Genomic DNA, 25016 nt, shown 5'->3' with positions numbered 1-25016 from the left:
ATGCTGCTGCTGCTGCTGATGGTGATGATGCTGCTGCTGATGGTGATGGTGATGATGATGGTGGTGATGGTGATGCTGCTGCTGCTGATGGTGATGCTGCTGATGATGGTGATGATGCTGCTGATGGTGATGGTGATGTCACGTGATGCTGCTGATGGTGATGGTGATGGTGGTGATGATGATGCTGATGGTGATGGTGATGCTGCTGATGATAGTGATGATGATGCTGATGGTGATGGTGATGCTGCTGCTGATAGTGATGATGATGCTGATGGTGATGGTGATGGTGATGATGGTGGTGGTGGTGGTGGTGCTGGTGATAATGATGGCGGCATTATCTGTACAGCACATGCTACATGTCAGGTGCTCTGTAAGGTAGGCACTATTATTAACATCTTTTACAGATGAGTCCTAGAGAGGTCAATAATTCATCTAAGATCACACAAGAAGTGGCACAGCCAATATTTAAATCCAGGACCCACATGGCCAAAGCTCCTTGCTTCTAACTGCCAAGCTTTGTCATTTGAGGCAGGATGGCTTTGGATGGGCGTACGTCTACTTTATGCTTTTAGTGTCTTCTCCCCCCACCCTCACTGGGTTAGGATACTTTAAGGTCCAGAGAGGTGGTGGCTTAGGGTCAGTTATGGATTTTCTTGAAACAAAGCTAAATATTAAGAAAGATCAAGAATGGAGGGTAATGACTTGATATTTGGCCTTGGCCCATTGGGACTACTAGAGGACAATGCAGAAACTTCCAGAAGAGTAAAGTCGGCAACAATCAGTTACCCACCCTGCTGTCTGGAAAGCACTTCCTCTCTCCCGCATCACCCCCCAGCCCATCAGGGAGCAGATGCTGAAGCGGAAGCAGCCCTAACATCCTCCCTGTAGGACCGACTCTGATGGGGCCTTTGCCCAGCCGCCAAGCCACCGGACCACCGCCCAGTTGGCATCACCTGCTGAGGTCGGCAGCACCCCTGACCTACATCAGGTTCCCAAGAGGCACAGGCACAGGTGTCCTGGCAGCTGCAAGACAGACAAGCCTTAATTCTAGGAGGCTGAGCTGCAGCATTCCTTGTAAGTAACGTTCTTTTCATTCATCTCTTGAAATGGTAGGAGGAGGTGGGGAGCTTTAGGGGAAGGCTATCTATTCTCCTATTCATTCATCTGCACCCTTACTTCCCCTTTGCAGAGATCATAGCACGGTCACAGGTTCCAGGAATTAGGATGTGGAAGTCTTGGGGAGGGGGCACTGTTCTGCTACCACAATAGTCTTCTGAGTTTCCTTCTAGAAGTTTTATCTTTCACATTTAGGTCTATGACCCATCTCTCATTAATCTTTGTACACAGTGTAAAATAGGGCTCAAGGCTTGCTTTTTTTCCATATAGAATCCAATCGAAGCAGTGCCATTTATTGAAAAGACCATCCTTTCCCTCATTAAGCTGCAGCAGAGCCTTGGTTGTAGACCAGGGTGACCACAGTGCATGGTCTTCTAACCCAGTGGTCCTGAGGTACACTGCTAAATAAACATTGGACTCTGAGCTTGGCTGGGCTGGGGTGGGAGCCCCAGTCTGTAGTGTCTGCTAACTTCTATGGTGCCAGTACTCTCACTGTAGCCAATTTCAAGCTACCAACATGAAGCCAGTGAGCTTTCAATCCATGCAATGTAAGTCGGGTCTGGTGTCCCAGTAAATGCCAGTATATTTGGTGTCATTGGCTTCAAGTGTTCCTTCAGTGACGTCAATTCGTGGAGCAAGAGAGCAAGAAGAAGATTCCTGAACAAAAAGGGCTTCTACCAAAATGAAATTTCCCTCCTCCTTCCTTCCCTACATTTTTCCTTCCACCAGTGTACGAGGAGTGCCTATTCAGTACTAGGCATCGTGCTAGTAGGGGAAAGCAATGGGTATATATTCCAGGGGGAAGGTCAGATATTAACCAAATTATTACCCAAAGCATCTAATTACACACCATGCTAAGTGCTATAAAGGAAGCATTTTGCAGGGAGTAGAGAATGCTCATCTCCCACTCCTCATGTCCCCCAGAGAGGGGCGTCCGCTCTCTGGGGGAGAAACATGGAGGTTCTCCTGGCCTCTGTCTCATTCATTCTTCCCCAGCAGAGGGAAATCACCTGATTTTTCAGAACTGAGAGTGCTAAGTGGCTCCCTTCCTCCCTCCACGGAGATGACGGGCCTCAGGACACACTTCCTTGGATGCAAAATTTACCTCGAAGTTAGTGACGCTCATCAGGTGACACTGGGAGGCCATGGGCATATCTGGGATCTGGGTTAGGGCAGATTGAGTTGGGTTCAGTGGGGATGGGCATGTGTCCAGTGGACGTAATTCCAGCCAGCCCAGGCACAAATGGCCACCCCCTGTGCCAACTCCCCTGCATCGTGACACGGAGCGCAGGCCAGGGGACACGACGCAAATGCGTCCCGTGGCACCTGGCACCGGAAGTGTGCCCAGACCGGAAGTGTGCCCAGCAACTAGGAGAGGGAGCACTGAGGCAAGTGTGCAGAGCTCGAAACTGGTCCATGGAAATCTAGGCATCCGATGCACACAACAGTGAGTGGAGAAACGTTAGAACAAAGTATTACAGAAGTGGGTTAGGCAATTCATTGACTTAAAAAATTATATTTTTGTATTTGTGATTTTGTGGAGTTCATCAGGTTCTAAAAATATTTGTTCTGCTCTCGTCTCTCATTCTAAACATATACAGTAGTCTCTTTTATACCTTTTGTAATTGTATTGGCTTTTTATGAAACTCTCCTTGCCCAAATGTACAAGTTCCAGACACCCTCCCATCCTCCCACCCCACCTTAACCCCCCCACCAAACCTGGGCCCCCTCGCCACTCCTCTCAATGTGTTTTGGGGGTGTCCCCATGGTAGAAGCCTGTGACCGGGGCCACGTCTCTGTCTGTGTTGGGGGCGGGCAGTTTAGTTCAGGGGTAAGCATGAACAGGCTCTTTGTGGACACAGGGTCCCTCAATCTGGCCTCATCAGTTATACAGCTGATATGCAGATCTCTGCGGCTGCTTTGCCTCTATCTCCAAACTTGGATGAGAAATAAAGCAATGTGTCTACCGTCCCCTCCCCCATCCCAGCAACAAAATATACAGACAGTTCTTAAGAGCGAAAGAGGGGGGGTCTGATCTTATCAAGGTGGGCAGGGGTGGCTCTTGAAGTCGTGAGTGAGCCCTGTTGAGATGTGGACAATGGCTAGGAGCTAATGAGGCAAAGGGGATGGGAGGGGGCAGCAGGGTTCCAGAGAGAAGACTGTCATGTGCCAAGGCCCTGTGGTAGGCAGGGGGTGTGGCACCTATGAGGCCGTGAGAGGAGACAGAGGCTGGATGGGGGCAACGGCATCAGCTGGGCTGGAGGAGTGGCGGATACCAGACCTCGCAAGGCCCTGTGGTCCATGTTAGAGTTTGCTTTTTCTCCTAAGAGCAAGGGAACGCCACTAAAGAGCTGCAGTCAGATCTGTGTTTTAGGAAGTGTGGACAGATGAGAGGAGGGTGGGGCAGGGCAGGAGGGAAGATCAGGAGCAGTTAGGAGGCTTCTGCAGCAGCAGCAATACCAGCCCCGGGGTGATGAACGCAAGACAAACCCCAGGTTGGCTGGAGACTCTGTTGACCTCATATACCACATCGGCTTCATCCTAGCAGCTCAGACAAGATCAGAGAGGCTAAATGTGCGTAAAAATTAATCCACTAAACTCTTCAATATATCATCATTCATGAACCCCTTCCACTTTCACCTCCTTCCATTACAGCCCATAAGAAGAACTGGGGACACAACCCAGATGGAGGGAGGGCGGCTGAGATGTGTCCTCGGGGTCTTCTTGCTGTTCCTCCCCTCTCCCCGGCCCTGGGTGTGCTGTGTTCATGCAGCTCAGTATCGGGCCTGAAAGTCCTCCTCCACATCCCGGTGTCCCAGAGCCTGCGCCCAACACAGCCAAGAGTCCTTCCAGACGTGAGAGTCACGTTTTGTTTTGAACAAGGAGGCAATTCCGTTATGAAAGGCACCTCTAGAGTCGATTGTTGATGTGATGAAAACAGACACAGTCCACAAGCCTTCATGGAGAGTTATGCGCCCCACACTGTGCCAAGCAGTCCAGCAGCATGTGACAGGTGACATGTCCCCTGGGCTAAGGAAGCTACACTTAAGCAAAAGCATCGTCCATGCAAGATCCGTGGAGGCTGAACCTACGCTGCTCGGGATCTTCCAGAGATCCTGGTGCTGCCAGGGCATCTGCATTTACCAAACTCACGTCACCAAATCAGACGTTCTCAGCATAGGAGGCATCTGCCTTCAGAATGCCTCTGTGCACAGGACCCATGTGACAAAAGCAATTGCTATGTAAAACAGGTTCGCAAAATATTGCAGGAAGGAAGTCAAACTTGTTGCAAGACTCTGCAGAATAAGGAAATATTTTATTTAGCCCCTAGAGGGGGCTGTTGGCTAACTTTGGAAATTCGCCTGGTGACCAGTCAGGATTTGAGGATGCTCCGATCGATGGCTAGTATCCTTAACAAACGATGTTAACTAGTATGGATTACTTCTCTTGTTAAGGAACCTCGCTTTCCTGACTAAGAGAGACTAATCTAGGTTGTAAGAAATAAAAATCCAGACCACAAATGGTCCAGAAAATCCCTGAGACAGGAGCTTCTATAACCTGGAGCCCACTGTGTACTGGGAATTTGTGGAAACCCTGTACTCTCCATCCCAGACTTGCCCGGGGTCAGCACGCTCTGACTTACATCAGTGGGTGATGCCCCCGAGGGAACATCTGGCAATGTTTGGAGACATTTTTGGTTGACCCAACTGGGGAGTGCTTCCAGCATCTGGTGGGAAGAGGCCAGGGAGGCTGCTAAACATCCCGTCATGCACAGGTCAGCCCCACCCCCAAACAAAGAAATGTTCTCACTCCACATATCCATAGTGCCAAGACTGAGAATCCCTGATTTCGATGAAAAAGGCAATTTTCTTTCCAGGTGGGAAAGGCACTGGCTGGTCTGAAAGCTTCTGGATATTCCCAGCATCCCCTGGGAGAAGCATTTCTCCTTAGGGGAGGACTGCTGTCTGGCAGAAGAACTCATCCCTCCCAGGGGAAGTCCTCCTGGGCAAGGCCTCCTTCCTAGCGCTTTAAGTGTCTCCAACAGAAGACCCTAATGCAGGTGTCATGTATCTGTGGGTCCTTAGGACCCCAGGGTGGGTGAGGATAGGCCTCCCGGCCAGGGATTCCATGGACTATGTCATGGAGCTCTGAGACTCCTCAGATACCCTCATTGAGACCAGGCCTTCGCTGCTGGCTGAGCCAAAGAAGGGAATGGGTCCTGATGAGATTCCATGTTGGCCAGTGCCCACGGTGCAGGGGACAGAGAGAGCGGGGGCGATGGGAACGGAGGAGAAAAGGCCTCGGACCCAGAAAACACCAGCAACACCTGGTGATCCCTTTATTATAGGCGGAACTCCACCGGGAGGGGAGGCTGGCGAGCAGAGGGCCCCCAGGGCGGGAATGAGACCACTTAGTGCTCGCGGAACGCAGGTTCGGGGTGACATCAGGACATGGGGGGTGGGAAGCACAGGCAGCCAGGAAGGAGGGGCTTCCCAAGGAACGGAGCTGCATCTCGAAGCCAAGGAGACACTGAAAAACTGGAGCAGACATGTTTCCAACACAGGGGTGGGGGTGGGTATCATCTTCACAGGCGGTAGGGTCCGCCCTGCTCTTTTTGGCCTTTTTCTGGGACTTTGATACCCATTCTCCATCCCTGCACAGCAAGGCTGTGGGCAGAGGGGAGACCCCACTGTCCCCCACCCCGGGGTGGCCAGTCCCTCCTCACTGCCTGGGGGAGGGGCAGGTGGCATTCAGACGGGGTCTTCAGGTTCCGTCCCCCCGACCAGCCTTAAGCTACAGATTGCTTCTTCTCTTTAGCATCTTCTTGGAATTCTCACCGTCACCAACCTCACTTTCTTGCTGGCTCAGCCTTTTGCTGCTTAAAATATGGAAGAAATGCAGTTGGTCAGAACTTTGATTCCAGGTCTGTCTAGATGCAATAACAATGTATCCAATCTGATCACATGAAAAGGTGGTGACAGGCCATCAAAACAATCTGCATTTTGACATGGGCTGTTAAGAAACAAAAGAAACTCCCAGTTTCCCTCTCTTTGGTGGGAGGTCCAACCCATGCTCAGACGACAGACGCACCCCAGGATGGATCCACGCTACCACAAATCCGGAAGCATCTGTAGCTGGCAGCGCCCCGGTGAGGCCTGGGATTGCCAGCTATTCAGGCTGGATGCTGACGGGCTGGGGAGGTGGGTCGTGGCTGACCGGGCCCAACTGGACACCAACAATAGCAGCAACAGTAACACCAACACTTCCCGTCATCACCCATCATTTCTCGGACCCGAGTCAACACCTCTGAGAGGCGCTGGACTTCCTGCCCAGATTTAGGTGATCAACAAGGGCCCCGGTGTACCTGAGCGATCCTGAGGGGAGGCCCCCTGAGGCAGGGTCATCGTCCTTGGGCCCCCCAAAGTCCCCTCTGTCCCGGGGTGCCGGCTTCTTCCTTTTGGTCCTTAGGGGTTTCTCTGCAGGAGGCACGTGAACCCAGAAACTGGCTCTGTGACTCTGGGTAGGTGACAGCATCTCTTGACCTCACGCCACCCCAGCATTGTTTGAGTACCTCTGGGGGCCAAGTATGCACTCAGTACCTACTGCTCTTAGACCCATTTAACTTGTGAGGAAACTGAGACCTCGCAGGGGGTGAGAGCTATCCCAAGCCCACAAGGCTGAAAGGTGGCAGAGCTGGAATTCAAACTCAGTCGGCCAGGCTCCTGCTGTGTTTCTACCACACCCAGCAGACTGGCAGTCTTCCGAAGCAGTAAGAACCTAGAACACAGCTCCAGTACCATAGCTTTTATTTTAATAGCCCTCCGTGACTTTACACACCTTCCCCTTGCTATCCCGTTAGAGGCTACAGCACTCTAAGATGTCCCTGAAGTTCCGCTGGTCAAGGGAGGAGTGCTAATTATCCCCATTTTACAGATGGGGAAACAGAGTCAGAGATGAGAGTCAGCTACTGAGCGGCAGACCCAGGAATCGGAATTATTGCATTTTGAAGGGCCAGGGACACAGGGGCATCCTAGCCTAGCCTGCTCATCTACAGACAGGACACAGAAGCCCAGAGAGGGTAAGTGCGGTGCCTGGGGCCACACGCCAGTTTGTGGTAGACCTGGTGCTAGAACCTATACTCCCAGCCCAGAGAGCCTGCAGGGCATCGCCTTCTATGACTCACCTGACAGCCCATGCTTATTGGAAAACGGTTTGCTTTCGGCAAGGGGCACCCGGGCCAACGCCGCCAGCTCTGAGATGAAGCTCTGCTCAGCTTCCTGGATGCAGAGAGAGAGGGTCAGCTGGGCCTCCCTCTGCCCTGCTCCGCCTCTACATCGCCTTCCATCAGCACGAGGGGGCGCTCTGAGAGTGGGGACAGGACCGCGTCCCCAAGTGGAGGAGGACTCTCCAAGAGGCATCCAGAAACGCCAGGAGCAGGCAGAGGCACGTGTGATGCGGGGGCAGCTAAGCATCCATCCTCGCTCACGTCAGCCATGGATCCCACTTTACAGATGAGAACACTGAGGTGCGAGGGGCTCGGCGAGGGCAGCAGAACCAGAATCAAGCCCACCCCTGCCTGACTCGAGTCTGAGTCCTTAACTGCCAACACCATTTGATTAACAGCCAGACCCGGATTCCGTGGCTTATTCACTGTGGGGCACTGGGAGGTGACTTACCTCTCGGGGCCTCAGTTTCCTCATCTGTAAATGGGATACTGGGTGTAACCCGCTCCTTGGCTGTCGGAGTAGGACTTTAGGTGGTGGATGTAAAGCTCTCTGCTCAGGGACTGTCTACAAGAGACCCTCAGGGAATAGATGTTAACCGCCATTAACATCTCTCTCATCACTGTCTCGGATGTCACTGCCACACCGGTGGCGAGCACTCAGATGGGGCCAGCAGTCCACTCAGCACTTCCATTCGGGAATATCTGATTTTTTTTACAGGCGGCCACTTTGCTTTAAAGCCGCACCTTATAATCTCACGCTGATGAGATTTTTCTGGGATGAGAAATATCACGAAAGCTGAGCGTCCTGTATGTTCTAGGTAAAGCGCAAACCTTAGTCACAGCAGCACTGCCTGAATGATACTGATGTTTGCCGTGACACCAAGAGGCCCCCATGGTGGCGATTCACACACAGGGAGACGCTCATTCCTTTCAGCTCAACAGACAAAACTGATGAGTGGTCAGGGCCTGGCCCGGAGCTGGTGCTGCAGACCCGGGGGAATCAAAGTTCACAGCTGAGCAGCGAGGCTGATGTGTCATCAGCCTGTCAGACTAGCGGGGGCTGAGGGGGTCCCGAGCAGGGCGTGTGGTCCTCACAAAGGCTCCAGTGCTGACCTGTGATCATGAGCTTAGCCTTTTACTATTTCCAGTCCCCTGTAAACCACTGCCCACTTTGCAAAGGCCCGTTTTCAGAAGTTGTACCTGTAGCTGGGTCTCAAGCTGGGCTTCCAGATGGTCCATGACCCTCACGCTCTGCTTCCACGCGTCCCGGCGGGTCCGCTGGTGTGCCGTGAACTGGGCCAGGAACTTTTTCTGCTGCGCCAACATCCTGGGGAAAGGAACGAAGGCCGTCAGCGCTGCCCTTCCAGCAGGTTCGTCAGACCCAGCACGAACCTTTCCCCAGGGCCTGCTGAGTCGTGGTAACTAGTGACCGATAGCCATCCTTGAGCCCTTGGAGCCAGAAGAATGGTCATCGCGGGCACGATTTACTGCGGCCACATGCCCCGTGGACACAGCTCGAGTCCCTCTACCAGTGGCTGACTCATCAGAAAAGCAGATGCCATCTGATTAACACTTGAGAATTTACAGAGTCTCACACACACATTTTTCACTTGATCTTCAGGGTGGCTTGGTGACATCAGCAGGACAGAGAGGAGAAAAGCTCGGGAGCAGCTCAGAGGGCTGGGGGCAACCCTGAGGTCCCACAGCTGCAAAGTGGCTGGGCTGCAAGTGGCATCTTCATATGAGAAAATCATTTTAACCCCAGGGTGTGGCAGGGAGCAGGGAGATAGTCCCCTGATAGGACCCATCTTTATTTAAAATTTCAGAATTGCCCTAGCTCCTCTCTTGTAAAACAGAAGGCTCGTTTCCTAGCATACAGAGTCTGAGAAACCCTGAATACAGCAGCCTCATTACTGCTAGTGGCAGAGGACAGAGCTGGGGCTGAAGCAGGGTCCCTGACCTGGAGAGAGGCCCCACCTCCCTTTCAGGAGCAGAGACCCCTCCCCTCCTGCTTTGAATACCCTCTCTCCCTTGGCTGACCTTCCTCTAGTCCTCAGCAAACAGGAGCATTCAATACCACCCACCCTGTTTCTGTAATCGTTCTCTGCCTTCTTCCTTTCAATCTTGTGGTTGATTTTCTGAAAGGGGCTGAATTTCTAGACCTGAAGGCAGAAGTCACTTTTAGCATCAATAGGCAGCTGTCCCTGGAGTATATCTGAAGGCACAAAATTCCACCTGCTTTTGCTTTTGCTCTTCCTTCTACCAGTAATGCCTTTCCCCTCTTCGTTGTTCTTTGTCTGGCAAACTCCTATTCATCCTACAAGACCCCATCATCCGTCATCCATCCATCTATTCACTCATTCCTTTATTCTTAAAAGTATTTCTGGACTTCCAGGTGCTATGCTGGGTTTTAAAGACACAGTTGTGAATAAGAGACTCATAGTCTTTGCCCTCATGGGGCCCCACTTTGAGCTGGGGAGGGGGATAGACATCGAACAAATAACTGTGATAGGGCTGAGGTCAGTGCTCTGCAGTGTGGTTCTCTCTCACACCCTCAAGGAGGATGCATTACTTTCCTGGGGCTGCTCTAACAAATGACCACAAACTAGGGGGCTTAGAAAAACAGAAATCTGTCCTCTCACAGAAGATCCCAGAAATCTTCAGTCAAGGAGTTGACAGGGCCGTGCTTCCTCTGGAGGTTCTAGAGGTGAACACGTTCCTTGCCTCTTCTGGTGGCCGCTGACACCCCTTGGCTTGTGGCTGTGTCACTCCAATCTCTGCCTCTGTCGTCACATCATCTTCTCTGTGTGTGGCCAAATGTCCCTCTGCTTCCCTTGCCATTGGATTTAGGACCCACTGGGATAACCCAGGGTGATGTCCTCCTCTCAAGATCCTTAACATAAATGACATCTGCAAAGACCTTTTTCTAAATAAGGTCGCACGTATAGGTTCAGGGATTAGGACGTGGACATATCTCTTGCGGGCCCCTGTTCAGCTCGCTGCAGAAGCTGGGTGGCTCCTTTCCGTGAGCAGCTTCCTCCCCAGACCCGCCCTGTCACCAGTCCTGGTCACTCTCGACTGTCGTCCTGCTGGCTTGTCTGCTCCCCCGTGGACCTGGCCCTTGGGAAGGCAGGGAAGTGACAGGCCTGCCCGGGAAGGGCCTGTGTGCCCGGGTTAGGGGCAAGGCTTCACCCCCGAGGCCTGGGGAGCCATGCGAGGGCCCAGGAGAATCTGAGACACAGGCTGCCCCTTTTTTTTTCGCGATGCCCTGGTTGCAGCACAGGAAGCAGGGAGGGCGAGCAGGAGTCTGGTCAGAGGCTGCAGCTCTAAGCCAGGAGGGGAGTAACGAGGGCCCCGGACAAGAGAGCCTGCAGAGGACAAAGGCTGTGCTGGGACAGCCAGGTGGTGCCCGAGCTCGGGGGCAGGAGCCCCTTCGGGACTGCTGACCCCTGGCACGTCCTGGAGGGAGGAAACGGCCTGATTGTAGGCCTGGCTGTGGGATCTGAGTCACCGAGTCAGATGCGTAAGTTCATAGACTTCTTGTGTTTGGACTCAGATTTGACTATGGAAATGAAAATTTTTAAAAAAATCCATTCTGAAAGCGTTCTGATTCCAGAACTATTTGAAGTTCACATTGCACTGTGCAGTGCTGAGGGCTCGGCAGTGACAGTGCTGACGGCAATGACGGACATCAGCGCCCTGGCCACGTGCTGGCCTCTGTGTGAGCATTTTGCAGGCTTTGCGTGGCTCATCTGCACAGTTATACATCCATGACGTAGGTGTTACTGCGACCCCATTTTACAGATGGGGAACCTGGGGCTCGGGGCGTGAAGGGACCCAGCCACTATGTGGCTGATGGGAGGGGTCGCCACTGCATCACCTGGTAGCCCTAGGCAAGCTCACTCACAATCCCACCCCTTGCCAGAGATGCAGTTTGAAATTTACCATCTGACTGAGAATTGTGCTTATTGTCATATCGTTTTTTAAAGTCAATACTTGTCATCACCACACTGCTCTGTCCCTAGGAGCTCTGGCTGACTTTCACTAGAAACTGCACTTATGAACTCAAGGAGATGGGCATGGAGGGAAGGGCATCAACGGCCATGTATGAGCCTCTAAATCAGTGAGACTGGGTCATGCACCCACACCCGCACTGGGCTTTGCTTTTATTTTCCATAAACCCGGCAGGGTTGGACCAGGTGGTGGCCGAGGCCCCTCCTCTTGGGTCACTGGGGTCAAAGTGGAGCCCTTGGACCACATCCATCAGAATCCCTGGAGGGAGGGAGCGTGTGCAATTAGATGCCTGGGCCTCCCTCAAAGTCCCTGAGTCTGGGGCTCCAGGTGTGGGGCGGCCCCGCATGTTCAGCAGAAAGCCAGGTGAGACGGATGTCCCGCAGATCTGAGAACCGCTGTAGTTTGATGGATATGCGACAGTCAGAGCAAGCCCCAGCCTCAACCCCATGGCAGGGTATTTACTGACCGCTGTTAATGGCCGGAGGATTTACGGAGGGGATGCTGGACTCACTCTGACCCAGGGGACGCTGTGGTTCCTGTTTCCTAAAAGAGCATCAGATGAGGGCTGGGATTTACGCATGGCATGGCATGGACCTGCTCTCCTTTACCCTGCAGAGCGGTGGCATGGACCTGCTCTCCTTTACCCTGCAGAGCGGTGGTCCTGCTGCTGCTTCCAGCCGGCGGGATGCCTCTCCTTAGACAAGGGACCCCTGCCCCTGCTGCGGATCTGCAGTGCCCCCTCCCCTCATCATAGTGTCTGCACCAACTTACTGCCATCTCTTTACTTGTCCGTCTCTCCCTGCAGGCTGTGAGCACCCGGGTGGGAGGTGCTGTCCCCCGCGCCTAGCTCAGGACCTAAGTATGCACTTACAGGGACTTGTCGGTGCTGAGCCCACATCTCCTCAGCCCACCTGGTGGCCGGCTGCCCTTCAGTGGACAGTTCCCACATGCACCAACGGCATCTTACAAGCACCTGTGACCAGGTACCAGGGCTTCCTCCTGCCATGAAGCGGGTGGGGGGCTTGGCCAGCTCAGGGATGCCTGGGAAGGATGGAGAGTTAACACCTCCAGGACAGACCCTCAACCAATGTGGAAGGGGGTTGGTAGACAAATCCCCTATTTTCCTTGCCCCTTGCCGGCGTAATTGGAAGTTGAGTTCTGCACAATCTCTCAGGAGGTCCAGACCGGGGTTGGGCCTCAGTTGCCATGGAAACCCCTCATCATCACAGGCCTTACTGGCTTTTCTCCCATGTGGTAGGCTGCTCAGCGGCCCCCAAAGGTGTCCACGCCCTAATCCCTGGAATGTGTGAAGATGTTATGTTACACAGCAATCGGGACTTTGTAGGCGTGATTAAGGTTACTGATTTAAATTTGGAGATTATCCTTGATTATCTTGGTGAGTCTCAATCACCAGAGCCCATAAAAGCAGAGAAGTTTCTCCAGCTGGGGTCAGAGAGATGCAGCAGAAGAGATTCCAAGTGTAGGCAGGACCTAATGGTCCGAGATGCAGGGGCCACGTGCAAAGACCAGAGAGCGGCCGAGGGGAGGTCAGGGTGGGGGGGCCAGCCGATAGCCACAAGGAAACAGGACCTCCGTTCTACAAGGAACTGGATTCTGCCGACACCGGAAGAAGCGTGGAAGCTTCCAGAGCCTCCGATGAGAGCCTGGCCAGCAACACCTTGATTTTGGCCTGTGAGGCCTAGAGAAACCAGCGGCGCCCACCCGACTTCTGACCTCTGGATCCCTGAGATAACACAGCGTGTGATTCGCGATGGGTCCTTGTTACGGCAAACAGCCTTCGTCCTCATTCCCCTGCTCCCTCCCTGTGCTTCCCGGGCTCGCCTGCCCCCCAGGTCCTTGGCTCAGGGTCTGCTTCTGGGGGAACCCTCAGCACGGACCAGAGAGGAGGTGCCAGTGCAGGGCTGTGAAGACCACTCAGACCTGGAAGGGAAGCTCCCACCACACCTTGACCTGTGCCCTTGCGCCAGGTCCCTTGCAGGGGGCCGTGGGTAGAAGGGAGAGCCAGGCGGGGGCTCATAGGCTTCCACGCAGCGGGGGAGGCAGAGGAGACCCGGGTCCGCAGGCGAATGTGCGGGAGGTCAGCTGCCGGGAGTGTCAGTGTCACTTGCACTGAGTGTAAGGTCAGTGCCGAGAGACACGTGCGATGCACAGGGGCCGGGACGACCCTTGTGGGGACCCGCAGACAGCAGTGAGGCCTCACCTCTGGTGCACAGCTCCGGAGGCTTCCTGAGCTCCACCTGCTACCTCGGCCCCTGATGAAGGATCACCGAGTTCCTGCTTTTTCCGCAGCTTGAAATTTTCCATTCTCTCACCTAGAGCATTTAACATACACACAACGGTCAAGGTCCATGTTTGAAGGGCTGACACTGCCAGGTCTGGCCCGGGCGCTGAGGTGCAGGGATCAGGACACATGTGCTCTCAGGTGTGCCTCTGCCAGCGCCACAGTTCACCCTGGGAAGGACTCCGTGTGCGTGAGGATGCTGCAGCTTCCATCACACCCCGCGAACCCGGGAGGGCAGTACCCCGGCTCTCCCTGCAACTGCTCAGGCCCGGCTTTCTTGTAAGTATCAGGAGAAAGGGAAGCCGAATAAGAAAGAGTTAACACTAAAGGGCCACCACAAATGGATAAAAATCCACACCAGGAAGGAAAAACCATTCAACAAGCAGAGCTGTAGGGGTGCAGTTAGCCTTACAGACATGGGTGCTGAACTGGGTGCTTTCCAAGGAGCGGGGAGGTTTAGCCTCTGAGTCCGAGGTGCACTGGTCTGCATATCAGAACCTGCTTCTTCTTTTTTTTTTTTTTAATTTAAAACAATGGTATATTTTGAAACAGATGATGAAGACTAAAATTATTTTCTCCTGGATTCTTACTACCACCTGAATTAACTGCCTATTTATTGGACCCTAGTTATAATGAGAGGATGTATGAAGGGGGAGCCCAACCCTAGCCCTGCAGATGCAGAAACCGAGGCCTAGAGAGGGGATGTGAACACCCTGGTTCCTGAACGTTCTGCAGAGGCGATCAATCTCATCTGTCTCCTGCTGAAGGAGACCAACCCTTACTTCGGAAAAACATCAGGAAGGATCTGTAGCCAGCTGGCAGATTTCTGGGCGTGTCCCAGATTTTATCTGAATGTAGGCCTCAAATTCCCCAGGGCAAGGGGAAGAGAAAAGTGGCAGCTGAGCTTATTGAGAAACATAATATTCACAGGAGACCTGCCCCCAGGACCCGCTGCCGGTCCTTCGTCTAGGGATCTTGGACTGTCCAGGAAGGTCCTTCGTCTAGGGATCTTGGACCGTCCAGGAAGCATCCGTCAGAGAACACGGGATTCTACTTTGTTCTGAAGCCCTGGACGCAGGGAGGGATGTTACAAGAACAGGCTCTAAGGAACTGGGTTTTGTCTATTACTATACCATGTTCTTGCTGGCCTTGGGGATCTTGTCCATTCCATCCCCTGGGTGGCCTCTTACAGGAGCCCACAGGGGAAAACTGTCTGGGTCTCAGGCACATTTATGAGCCACTAGCCTTTTCTTATGGACACTGTGACAGCTTTAATTGAGGAAATTTCTATCTCTTTGGCCACCAGGACGTCCAGAGCCAAACCCATGGCACCTCTAAGTAGGGATCTGATGGCATATGTCCCAGACAATGGCCTAACCCTAACCCTAACGTCCTTGTCCTGATTAACCTACTTTAAAAAAAAAATCCTATTGTACCGTATGGATATGTTTCTTTAAGTGCTTTTTCAAAAGCCTTTTGGGGACAAAGCAGGAGATAATTAAATACATAAAACATTAAAAAAATTAAATCTCCCAAAATAAAATTTGAAAAACCTGACATCTTGCCCTGTCCCCAACTAAGAGCATGTTTGGCTCGTTGTTGGCAGGGCTTCCCAGTGGAAGGGTGCTATACCCTGCAGGGTCTTCAGATGGTGCAGCTTTCTCTCCTCGTGGTCCTGCATGGCCCTCCTGATCTGCTGGTAATACGCGTGCACGAGCCGGCCGACACCAGCGCTGGTCACGTAGACGCTCTCCACAGCCGCCTCCATCAGTGTTCTCTGTGGGCAGGAGGGGCACGTCTCAGCGGAGGGCACACGTGGAGCCAGCCATGGCCGGCATGGTCCTGGCTCCCATATTCCACCCACTCTCAACATTGGCTGGTCAGGAGCAGGCGGAGAGTGCGTGGCTGGTTTAAACCAGTTTCGATAATCTTATTTTCCTTTGTCAGGGATGGTCTGAGGCTGACTGTATGACCCAATTCTGGCCAATGAGATGAAATATTAGGGAAAGTCTGCTGAGGGCCTACCCTTTCCGAACATTAAGGCAAAGCCTTGGTGGGGATGAAAGACTTTGCTGTTTCCCTCTTCCTGCCTAGAATGCAAACTTGATGTCTGGAGTGGCAGTGGCCATTTTGAGACTATGAGGCAACCAACCAACACCAAGAGTGATGGATCAGAGAGTCTGGTCCTTGGTCATATCACAGAGCCTCTGTGCCAGCCTGGAACCACCTACTTCCACATTTCTTGTTATGTGAGATCAGTAACTTCTATTTATTTTTGTCACTTGCAGTTACATGCATTCCTCAATGATATACCTTCAGACCCAAAACAGAACAGAAAGGAAATGCTGAGATGTCCCATCACCAGGGACATGTTGGTTGTGCACTGGCAAAATCACCATCTTTTACTTCATAAGATGATGGGCGAAAGTCAGGTTCCAGAGCCCCCATTTCAGCATTTATTGAATGGTTCCAAGCTTTGGGCAAGGAAAAAATACCCATTTATTATTGTTGAGTGATTGGTTATGTTCCAAGGCCTAAGAAATGTTCCTTGATTTGCAGGTGTGTACGGAAGCTGTGGAGGTGAGGAGGGTTGCAGCTCAGGGTGCAGAGCAGGTGAGAGCCCACCTTCTCACTCCCGGGCCCTGCTCCTCCCTTACTGTGGCCGGTTCTCTCTCCCCCTCTGTCGGACATCTACATCTGATTCCACCTCCCACGAGGACTCTGGGCTCTGGCCTTGCACTTCCAGTCAGGAGCTCCCACCGATGGCCAGTGGCCTTCCTTGAATTTCATTTAGCACATGGAAGGCAGGAGACAGGAAGTCCCTCTTCTCCCCTCTCAAGTCAGCAAACCCACCTGCACATCACGCTTTCTGTCCATCTGTCTTCCTGCCACAGGGAAGTGGTGTCTACCCCCTCTGCATCCCATCCCTCCACCCCTCTCCAGGGCCTCCACCATTCTCCCCTCCTCATCAGTTTTTCCAGCTCGTATACCATTCGAATCAGCAAACACATTTGCTTGAGTAGCTCCAACTTTTCAGCCCTCTCTCGATCCCCCTCAGGCACTGCCTGTGTCTCAGTTTCTGCAAAACTTCTCAAGGGCTAGCGTGTCCTCTCCCATTAGATCATAAGCTCCTTGAAGGCAGGAATGCTGCCACCTGGCTACTCTCTATCCCAGCACCTGCCGCAGGGCCTGGGGCCAAGGAGCCCTGTGAAATGAACATCCTTCCAGATACTGAACCCATGTTCTTTCTGGTGTGTGTGTGTGTACTGGGAGCGGGGAGGGGTGTTCATCATTATCTAATTCTGAATCAGAGTCCCTTGGGGAAGGTGAGGACAAAATATGCCAAACTCATATTTCATTCTGTTTTCCTGTAACGACCGTTGATTAGGTCAGAGTTGTAGAATTTTAGGGGAAGGAAGAGACCCATCCAGCATCGCTAGCCCTGATGTCTGGATGATGTGGGCAGACGTGAGAGATTTAGAACGACAAGGGGTGTCTCAGAAACGTGGGTCCAACCTCTTTCCTGTGCAGATGAGTGACTTTACGTAAATGAAAGGACACATGGAAGGTGCCCGCAAGCGTCCTGGCATATCCTGATGTGGGTCTGCTGCCAGCCGCAGATCTGCGACACCTCCCGTGGGTGCCGGCCATGGACTCTCTCTGCCGTGGTCTGCAATACACGGGGTGTCTTGCCTTTTCTTTTGGCTTGGGTGAGGAGGCAGCCAAGGAGAAGCCGAGCATATGCACCGGTCATGCAGGGCAAGGCCAGCCTCCGGTCCCGGCCACTCACTAAGGATGGGAGGCTTTAAGCATGTCTTTTGCCCAATGATAAGCCTCAGTCTTCCCACCCGAATGATGGAAAGAAAAATCATCCTTTCTGTGCAAGGGCTGTGGTGAGAGCCCAGTGAGACGAGGCAGACAAAGCCCTCCTGCAGACGTAGAAAGGCAACGCTCACGTCACTTCTTACTATGGCTATTTGCACGCCTGCGGTTTGTCATCACCGTCAGTACAAGGAGGAAACCACTGCTTACTCAAGTCAGACTGATTTTAGCTGCACTGCTCAGCTGTCAGGGCCAACGCCACCAACCCTTAGGTCTCCACAGAGGCGGCCAGAGGCAGGGAGTGTCCATGTCTCTCACTGGGAGAGGGGCTTCGGTTCGAATCCTGCGTCAGCCACTGACCGGCTGGGCGGCTCTGGGTGAAACCACGGCCCTCCCGGAGCTGCTGCAAGGACCGAGCCAGGGCTCAGAAAGATGCGACACGGGGCCAGGCAGCAGGCGCAAGTCCTCACTGCTCCACGGGGGGGGGGGGGGGGCCTTCCCTCTTACGGGGGAGGAAAAGGAGGCTCAGCGGAGCCAGGTAAGCCCTGCGAGGCCAGAAGCTCCTGGGCAGGCCCCGGCTGCTGCTCTGCCCAAACCCTGCCTCTTGCCCGCCCTTCCCCCCCACCCCAGCCCAAAGTCTCCTGTGCCTCGGGCTCCCTGGGGCTGGGGTGGCCTCGCACCTTGAAATCATCCCTGTCCTTGGCCCGGCTCTTGGAGGCCACGTTCCGCGCGTGGCCCAGCAGTGTGTGCCCGATGGCCCGCTCTGTGTGGTGCTGTAGGAGCTGCCCGACTTCCTGAGCCTCGGCCAGGAGCTGCTGCCGAAGCTGCAGCCGTGTTTGCTGCGTCTCCTCCTCCAGCCGGCCAGCCTCCTCCAGGACGCGCGCCTCCTGAAAAGGACGGGCGGGGAGAGGTTGGAGCCCCACTGCTGCCCTGCACGGATGCTCCGGTCAGGGCCAGGACCAGGATGTAGGGTCGGCCCTGCCCGGGGTTCCAGGAAAGCTGGAGAAGGGATGGAGAAGGGAAAGTGGGGACCTCTAAACGCACTTGATGAGCCTGGGTATCTTGAAGATCCCCCAAGGCATTTACTGAGCACCAACCACGTGCCCAGTGCCATCCGTGGCTTCTCACATACACAAGCACTTCCTCATTCATTCCAAACACCGTGAGGCCTGGACACTAGCAGTGATGAGGACACAGAGGCTCAGAGAGGCTGAGTAACTTTCTCTAAGTCCCACAGCAGAGCAGGTTCTAAAGTCACATCTGAGTCTGCGAGTAGCCTGGGACATCATGGAGGTCAACACAAGGCCTATGGGGATTCCTTTTCTTGAAGGAATAAGAGCTGGAGAAGGAGGTGGGGGAATCAGAGGTTGGGCAGTACGTCCTGCCTGCTTCCCACCGAGCCCTCCTGGGCCGAGCAAAAGAGACTGTGAGCTTGTCCCTCACGAAGGGGTCAAAAAACATCAGCTGCTCCTATAGCGCAGTGGCTACAGGAGACCTGGAGTCAGCTTGCTTGGGTTTAAATCCCAGTCCCACAATTTACAAAGACTTTCTTTTGATCTGTTAAAACCTTAAAACAGACTACAGAGCCCTTTTCTCCCAACGCCCGATGACGACTGTACCTATCCATGCTCTGATTTCATGTGCGTTTTTAGTATAATTCTCATTATAATGTACACCAGAAGCTTTGGGCATACTGGGTGCCCCACTACGGGGGGGGGGGGGCGGGCTGCCATTGTCCTGACCCCGCAACGATGCTGGGGCAGGCTTGGGGTTTTGGCTAAACCGGGCTGGAGCCTGGAAGCTGAGGAAGCAGCACTCCTGTCTGCGGGGCAGGGGGCTGACGCACAGTCTTACCAAGGCTCTGAGCAGCTGCCACTGATGCTCGTCCAAACACTGGGAGGAGTCCTGCTCCAGGGCGTGCTGTTCGCGCAACTCCTGGAGAAGGCTCTTCTTCCCTGACAGCCTCATCTGGGTCAGGGTGGTGATGGCGCTGCCGCGGAGAGCCAGCCTCCGGAGAGCTGAGCGTAAGAGCAGGTCGTGCCCCTGCAGGATGCACTGCGTGGACCTTTGGAGAAAGGGGGTGTCGGGCTGAGGGGTCGATATTCTTGGCTTCACTGAGTGTGATTGGCTTATGTTATGTGACAGCTTGACTGGGCCATGGGGTGCCTGGACATGTAATCAAACATCATTCTGAGAACTTCTGTGAGGGTGTTTCTGTATGAGATTAACATTTGAATGGGTAGATTGTGCAAAGCAGATTGTCCTCCCTAATGTGGGTGGGCCTCATCCAATCAGTTGAAGGTGTGAAGAGAGGAAAAAGCTGACTTACCCATGAGTAAGAGGGAACTACTCCTCCCTGACGGCCTTGAGTGGGATATAGGTTTCTCGTTTTGGACTCAAACTGAAACACTGGCTTTTCCTGGGTCTTGCGACTGCTGGCCTTCAGACTGGATCTTACACCATTAGCCCTCCTGGTTCTCAGGCCTTTGGACTTGGGACTGAAACTACACATTGGTTCTCCTGAGTCTCCAGCTTGTCAGCTGCAGATCTTGGGACATCTCAGCTTCTCTCTCTGTATCTATATCTATATCTATAGGTTCTGTTTCTCTGGAGAATCCTAATACACTGACCCACCAAGAAATACCCCAAATAGTCATGCCCCACAGGGAACCTTTACAGAGGTAGTAGGTTGGAATTATCCCATCCCCTGTTGCCCATCCTCTTAGACGCGGTGCTGACCTGGGTTATATTCAGCCATCTGTTCTTTTACTAATCTTTTAAACTTTATCACGTTCTGCCCCAAGTTTCAGGTGCATATATGCAGCTTCCTTCAGTACATATCCACTCAAATTTCTTACATAGCTTTCAAAATTAACACATCCAAAACTGAAATCATGAGCTATTTTTGAGTTCCTATCCCAATGAGTCAAGTAGAAAACCTCGGTCTACCCAGGAGGCTTGACATTTGGTTTTATAACTTAAGGTATTTTCTGACAGCCTGAAAAGCTGAACAAAGCACTGTCAGTCAGTTTACCAAGGAGAAGAGACCTGGCAAACACTCCAGGCTTCCAGCTGGGGGCCCTCATCCTAAGAATAAGGAATCATCCCTTGTAAAGACCTAACTCTGAATCAGCTAAATTCACAAATGGAGTGGTTGATCTGCCACTTTCTGAAATCCCTGCTAGAAGTAAGATAAATCCTCTCTGGAGGAAGATCCCATCATTCAAAGTCTCAAATTATCTCTACAATTTTTAATAACACTGTCCAGCATTCAATAAAAATAACCAGACTTGCAAACAGATTAAGAATTGACCAAAAATAAAGAGAAAAAATGGATAATAGAAACATACCCACAAGATATTGGACATTAGAATAATCAGCTATGATGAATATGTTTAGGAAATTAAATGATAAGATGAACTTTAGAAGATAACTGGAAACTAAGACAAAAATAAAATGGAAATTTTAGAACTGAAAACATAGTAACCAACATTAAGAATTCAGTAGATGGGTTTAACAGATAAGACACAGCTGAAGACAGCATGAACTGGAAGATAGTTCAAAATAAGTATCTAGACTGAACCACAGGGAACAAAAATATAGAGTAGCTTCTAAGAGGCAAATGACATAAGGTGGAAAAAATCTAATAAACGTGTAACTGCAGCCCCAGGAAGAATAGGGACAGAATAGGCAGAAGGAATATTTAAAGAGATAGAGGCTCAGAATTTTCAAAAACTGATGAAATATAGCAAATTACAGGTTCAAGAAGCACTACAGATTTATTTAAAACAAGCAAACAAGAGATTCACAAAAAACCACATCCATGTTTAGGCATATTATAATAAACTGATGAAAACCAAAGAACAAAAGAAAATCTTAAAAGCAACCAGAAACAATTGAAATCAGAAGACAAAATATCACCTTTAAAAGTATTTTTAAAAAACAACCAAACTAGGATTCTATACCCAATGAAAACATTCCTCAAAAATGAAGATGAGATAGACATTTTCAGACAAACAAAACCTAAGAGAATTTGTCACTAGCAAATCTAAAATAATGAGAACCTTCATGCAAAAGAAAATACTCCTAGATGGAAACTTAAAGATACAGGAAACAATCAAGAGCAACGGAAAGGGTAAATCTAAATGAATACTGACTGCATAAACCAAAACTAATATCTCATGGGGTTGAAAATATATAGAGATGTAAAATATCCAGTAAGTCATGTGCCCACATCAATTCTGACTCCAAGCTTGCATCCATGGCACTTTGCTATCACTCTATTTCACATTTATATTTACAATTTGGTCTCAAGATCACACTGTAAGGGAGGCCGGGGAATGGGTAACCTTACAGATGAGGACACTGAGGTTAGCATGGAGTATCACACAGGACACAAGGCCCCCACCCTCCAGAAAGCTGTACTCACTCTTCACTGAGGCCGCCAAGTTGGCCCAAGACTCGGTGGATGATGCTTTCCTGGTCATCCCGCAGGTGTGTCTGCAGCACAGTGGACAGTGTGTGCTCCTCCATCCACACCTAAACCCCAGGACAGAGGGACAGGGGTCAACTCAGGTTCACTTCATCCATCATTGCTTTGTTGGGTCATACCTTTTGTTTTTTATTTTTTTTTAATTCCTTTCTTAAGGGATTTTTAAAAAATCCCTCCTCCATCCGCACCTAAACCCCAGGACAGAGGGACAGGGGTCAACTCAAGTTCATTTCATCCATCATTGCTTTGTTGGATCACGTCTTTTGTTTCTTATTTTTTTAAAATCCCTTTCTCCCTGGATTTAATTAAATTTTTCTCTTATATTTTCGGCTAAAGTTTAAAAATGTTTCCTATTTGCATGTACATCTTAAGCCATTTAATACGTATTTTCTGTGGCATGAGGAAGGGATCTAATCTTCCCTGGATAAACTGATACTAATTGTCCTAGCACCATTTATTAGATAATTTATCTTTTTATGATGGGCCTGTCATGCCACCTTGTCTGACATAGTTTCCATATATATATGAATTTCATTCCAGGCTCCTCCTTTTATTCTGTGGATCTGTCTGTTTATTTCTATACAAATACCTCACTGCTTTAATTCCTGTAGTTTATAGGAAGACTTCATAGCTGCTGGGGCAAGTCTTCCCACATTCTTTTGTACAAAACTGTCTTAACTATTCTTGGTTGCTTTTCTTTACATACGAATTTTAGGATCAGTTTATCAAGTTTGGGAAAACAGCTTTTTTTAGATTTTCTTGTAATTGGATTGAATTTACAGATTAATTTGTAGAGAATCACTGTTTTTCCAAAATTGAGTTGTCCTATCCAAAAACAAGGCCTTTCTCTCAATTCTTGCTTTATCCTTTCAACAACATTTTATAAACTTCTCCATTAAGCTCTTATAAACATTGGTCAGATTTATTTTTAGGCTTTTAGCTTTGACACTGAAGGGGATCTTTTAGGCTCCCTGTAGCTTTTATTCTGAAGAGGATCTTTATGTTATCACTGTTCTCCTCTACTGCTTTGAAAGTTACCTATTCTGTTTCTATTTCTTCAGTGGTTTTAAATTTTTAATTACATTCCCGACTCCAGAAATCTTAAGTTTAATCAACATTTCTTTTACCTTAGAATTCATGACAGTCAGCACTTCTGAAAATTTATCTGTTATCACTTTGAATTTTCTCTCTCCTTCATTCTCTCCTAGAATTCTTAGAAGACTAAGGAAGACCCTCCAGGACTTTCTCATTCTGTTCCCATGTCTCCTAACCTCTCATATTTTCCATCTCTTTAGCTCTCTGTGCCATATTCTGGACCACTTTCTCACCTTTATCTCCTAGTTTACACACTGCGTCTTCAACCATAATTTGATCTGCTGTTTAACTCATCCATTAAATTTGTTTTCATGACTATAATTTTCATTCGTAAACTATGTGGTTTTTTATCTGTCATCTTTTTACATCATGTCTTGTTTTTACGCTAGTAATTCCTCCTGCTATTGTTTTAAACATACTTCCTTTATAAGCGCTCTCTAATAGTCCCTTCACCTGAATTTCTCGGTGCTTGTTGTGGTCTAAACTTGGTGCTTACTGTACATGCTGGCCCTCACTTATGGTGGATTGTTGCTTGTGTGTTTTGTAATTTTGGATGTTAGCTCATCTTCAGTGTGGCTTTATCTGTGAAAATCCTGTGAGGTCCAAGGCCACACAGCTTTTTAGTGGAGCAGAGGCTCAAATCTAAGTCTGTCTGTCCCCAAAGCTCAAATCTTTTCTAGCTGCATCTGCTCCTCCCTGACTATCTCGCATCACAGGGAGAAACATGCACCTAGAAACATGCAGCTGGACTGTGTTACACCAAGGGCTCAATCACTAAGGTGAGACTCTTTTACTTTCCCACATATGTAGCTCTTTTCTGGAGATGGCCATGCTGTATGCAGAACAGGGACAAAGCATAGAGGTCTGGGTGTGAGTAAGCAGCCTAGACTTCAGTTCTCTGGGCCCTGAGATTCGTAGCACATACTTAATCTCACAAAATCACACTGTGTGACTCAGAACTTTTCCTTTAAGTCAGTCCCTGACGCCTCTTGTGAGGGGTCTACGATAACCTGTCAAAGTGCTTGGGAAACCAGAACATTCTAGAAAATTCTACACAGTGTAGATTCTCTAAAAGGTAAATTAACATTGTCACTAAGAACATGGGGGTCTTTGGTGTGCGTTTTGAGAAGGCAGATAAAACTAGCAACAGGATCCAAAGCCGATCAAGAGGACGGAGATCATAGGATCAGATGGTGCCTGCAATGGTCACACCACCCTCTTCAACGTTATCAAATGCAGGTTCATGAATGTTTAAATTCCGAAGCAAAAACCTGCTTCCGTGGGCTAGAGCACTGACCCTGTTCATTGCTACCAGGTTATTCTGTGGTTTCCCATATGTTTACTCTTTGTTTCAAATTTTCATTTACTAAGGAGAGAAGGGGAAAAGGAACCAACTGGCAGTACATGCCTGGTACATGCTCCTATAAAAGGGGTGGGTTTAGAGGTAGGGCCGGTGGAAAAGTCAACACCTAACGCAGACACTGGAGTGCTGGGGGGAGGGAGGCACTGCAGTTTTAAAAGCACGGTCAGAGGAGGCCTCAAGGTGAAGGTGGCTTCGGGATAAAGACCTGAAGCAGGACGAGTGAGGCAGGAGCGCCCAGGGAGCTGGAGGGACACAAACATGCCGGGCAGGCTGGAGTGGGGTGAGAGGGGGAGACAGGGAGGGGGTCAGAGGGTAACCAGGTCCTGACAGGCGGGGCTGTGTAGGGCATGGTGAGGACTCTGGCTTTTCCGCTGCATGAAATGAGAAGGGGGTTTTGAGCTGAGAAATGACACGATGTGACACCCTGTCTTTTATCAAATCTAATGTGCCAGTAATTATGAGATGCAGTTATTTGGGGTACCACACAGAGAGAAAAATCACTGATAATTAAATTAAGATGCATCTCAATTTCAGAGGTGTTAAAATGGTATTAAAATCTGCATCTTAAAAATGAGTGGTATATGAT

At 50.6% G+C, this 25016-nt stretch overlaps 1 protein-coding gene across 5 annotated transcripts in view; it reads right to left on the bottom strand.

Moving 5' to 3' along the window:
• Positions 1-5417: 5417 nt before the first annotated feature.
• The window catches only part of EVC (EvC ciliary complex subunit 1), an 82062-nt gene continuing 62463 nt past the window's right edge, over positions 5418-25016 (bottom strand). The window contains exons 13-21 of one of the 5 annotated variants that reach the window (XM_059923349.1): positions 21910-22019; positions 19335-19545; positions 18161-18367; positions 15291-15435; positions 13578-13689; positions 8543-8669; positions 7301-7394; positions 6482-6593; positions 5418-5995 (exon numbers count right to left, since the gene is read on the bottom strand). In XM_059923349.1, coding sequence (XP_059779332.1) covers positions 5911-5995; positions 6482-6593; positions 7301-7394; positions 8543-8669; positions 13578-13689; positions 15291-15435; positions 18161-18367; positions 19335-19545; positions 21910-22019 — 1203 coding nt within the window. In that variant the 3' untranslated portion in view covers positions 5418-5910. Of the gene's footprint in view, positions 5996-6075; positions 6130-6481; positions 6634-7300; positions 7395-8542; positions 8670-13577; positions 13690-15290; positions 15436-18160; positions 18368-19334; positions 19546-21909; positions 22020-25016 lie in introns of those variants that run through there. The other 4 variants (XM_059923350.1, XM_059923352.1, XM_059923351.1 and 1 more) reach the window with 4 other exon arrangements.

This window comes from Balaenoptera ricei, chromosome 5 (assembly GCF_028023285.1).
Source record: "Balaenoptera ricei isolate mBalRic1 chromosome 5, mBalRic1.hap2, whole genome shotgun sequence".
Taxonomy (NCBI): domain Eukaryota; kingdom Metazoa; phylum Chordata; class Mammalia; order Artiodactyla; family Balaenopteridae; genus Balaenoptera; species Balaenoptera ricei.
The sequence above is the reverse complement of the archived record's forward strand: the minus strand, read 5'-3'. Positions and strand labels throughout refer to the sequence as shown.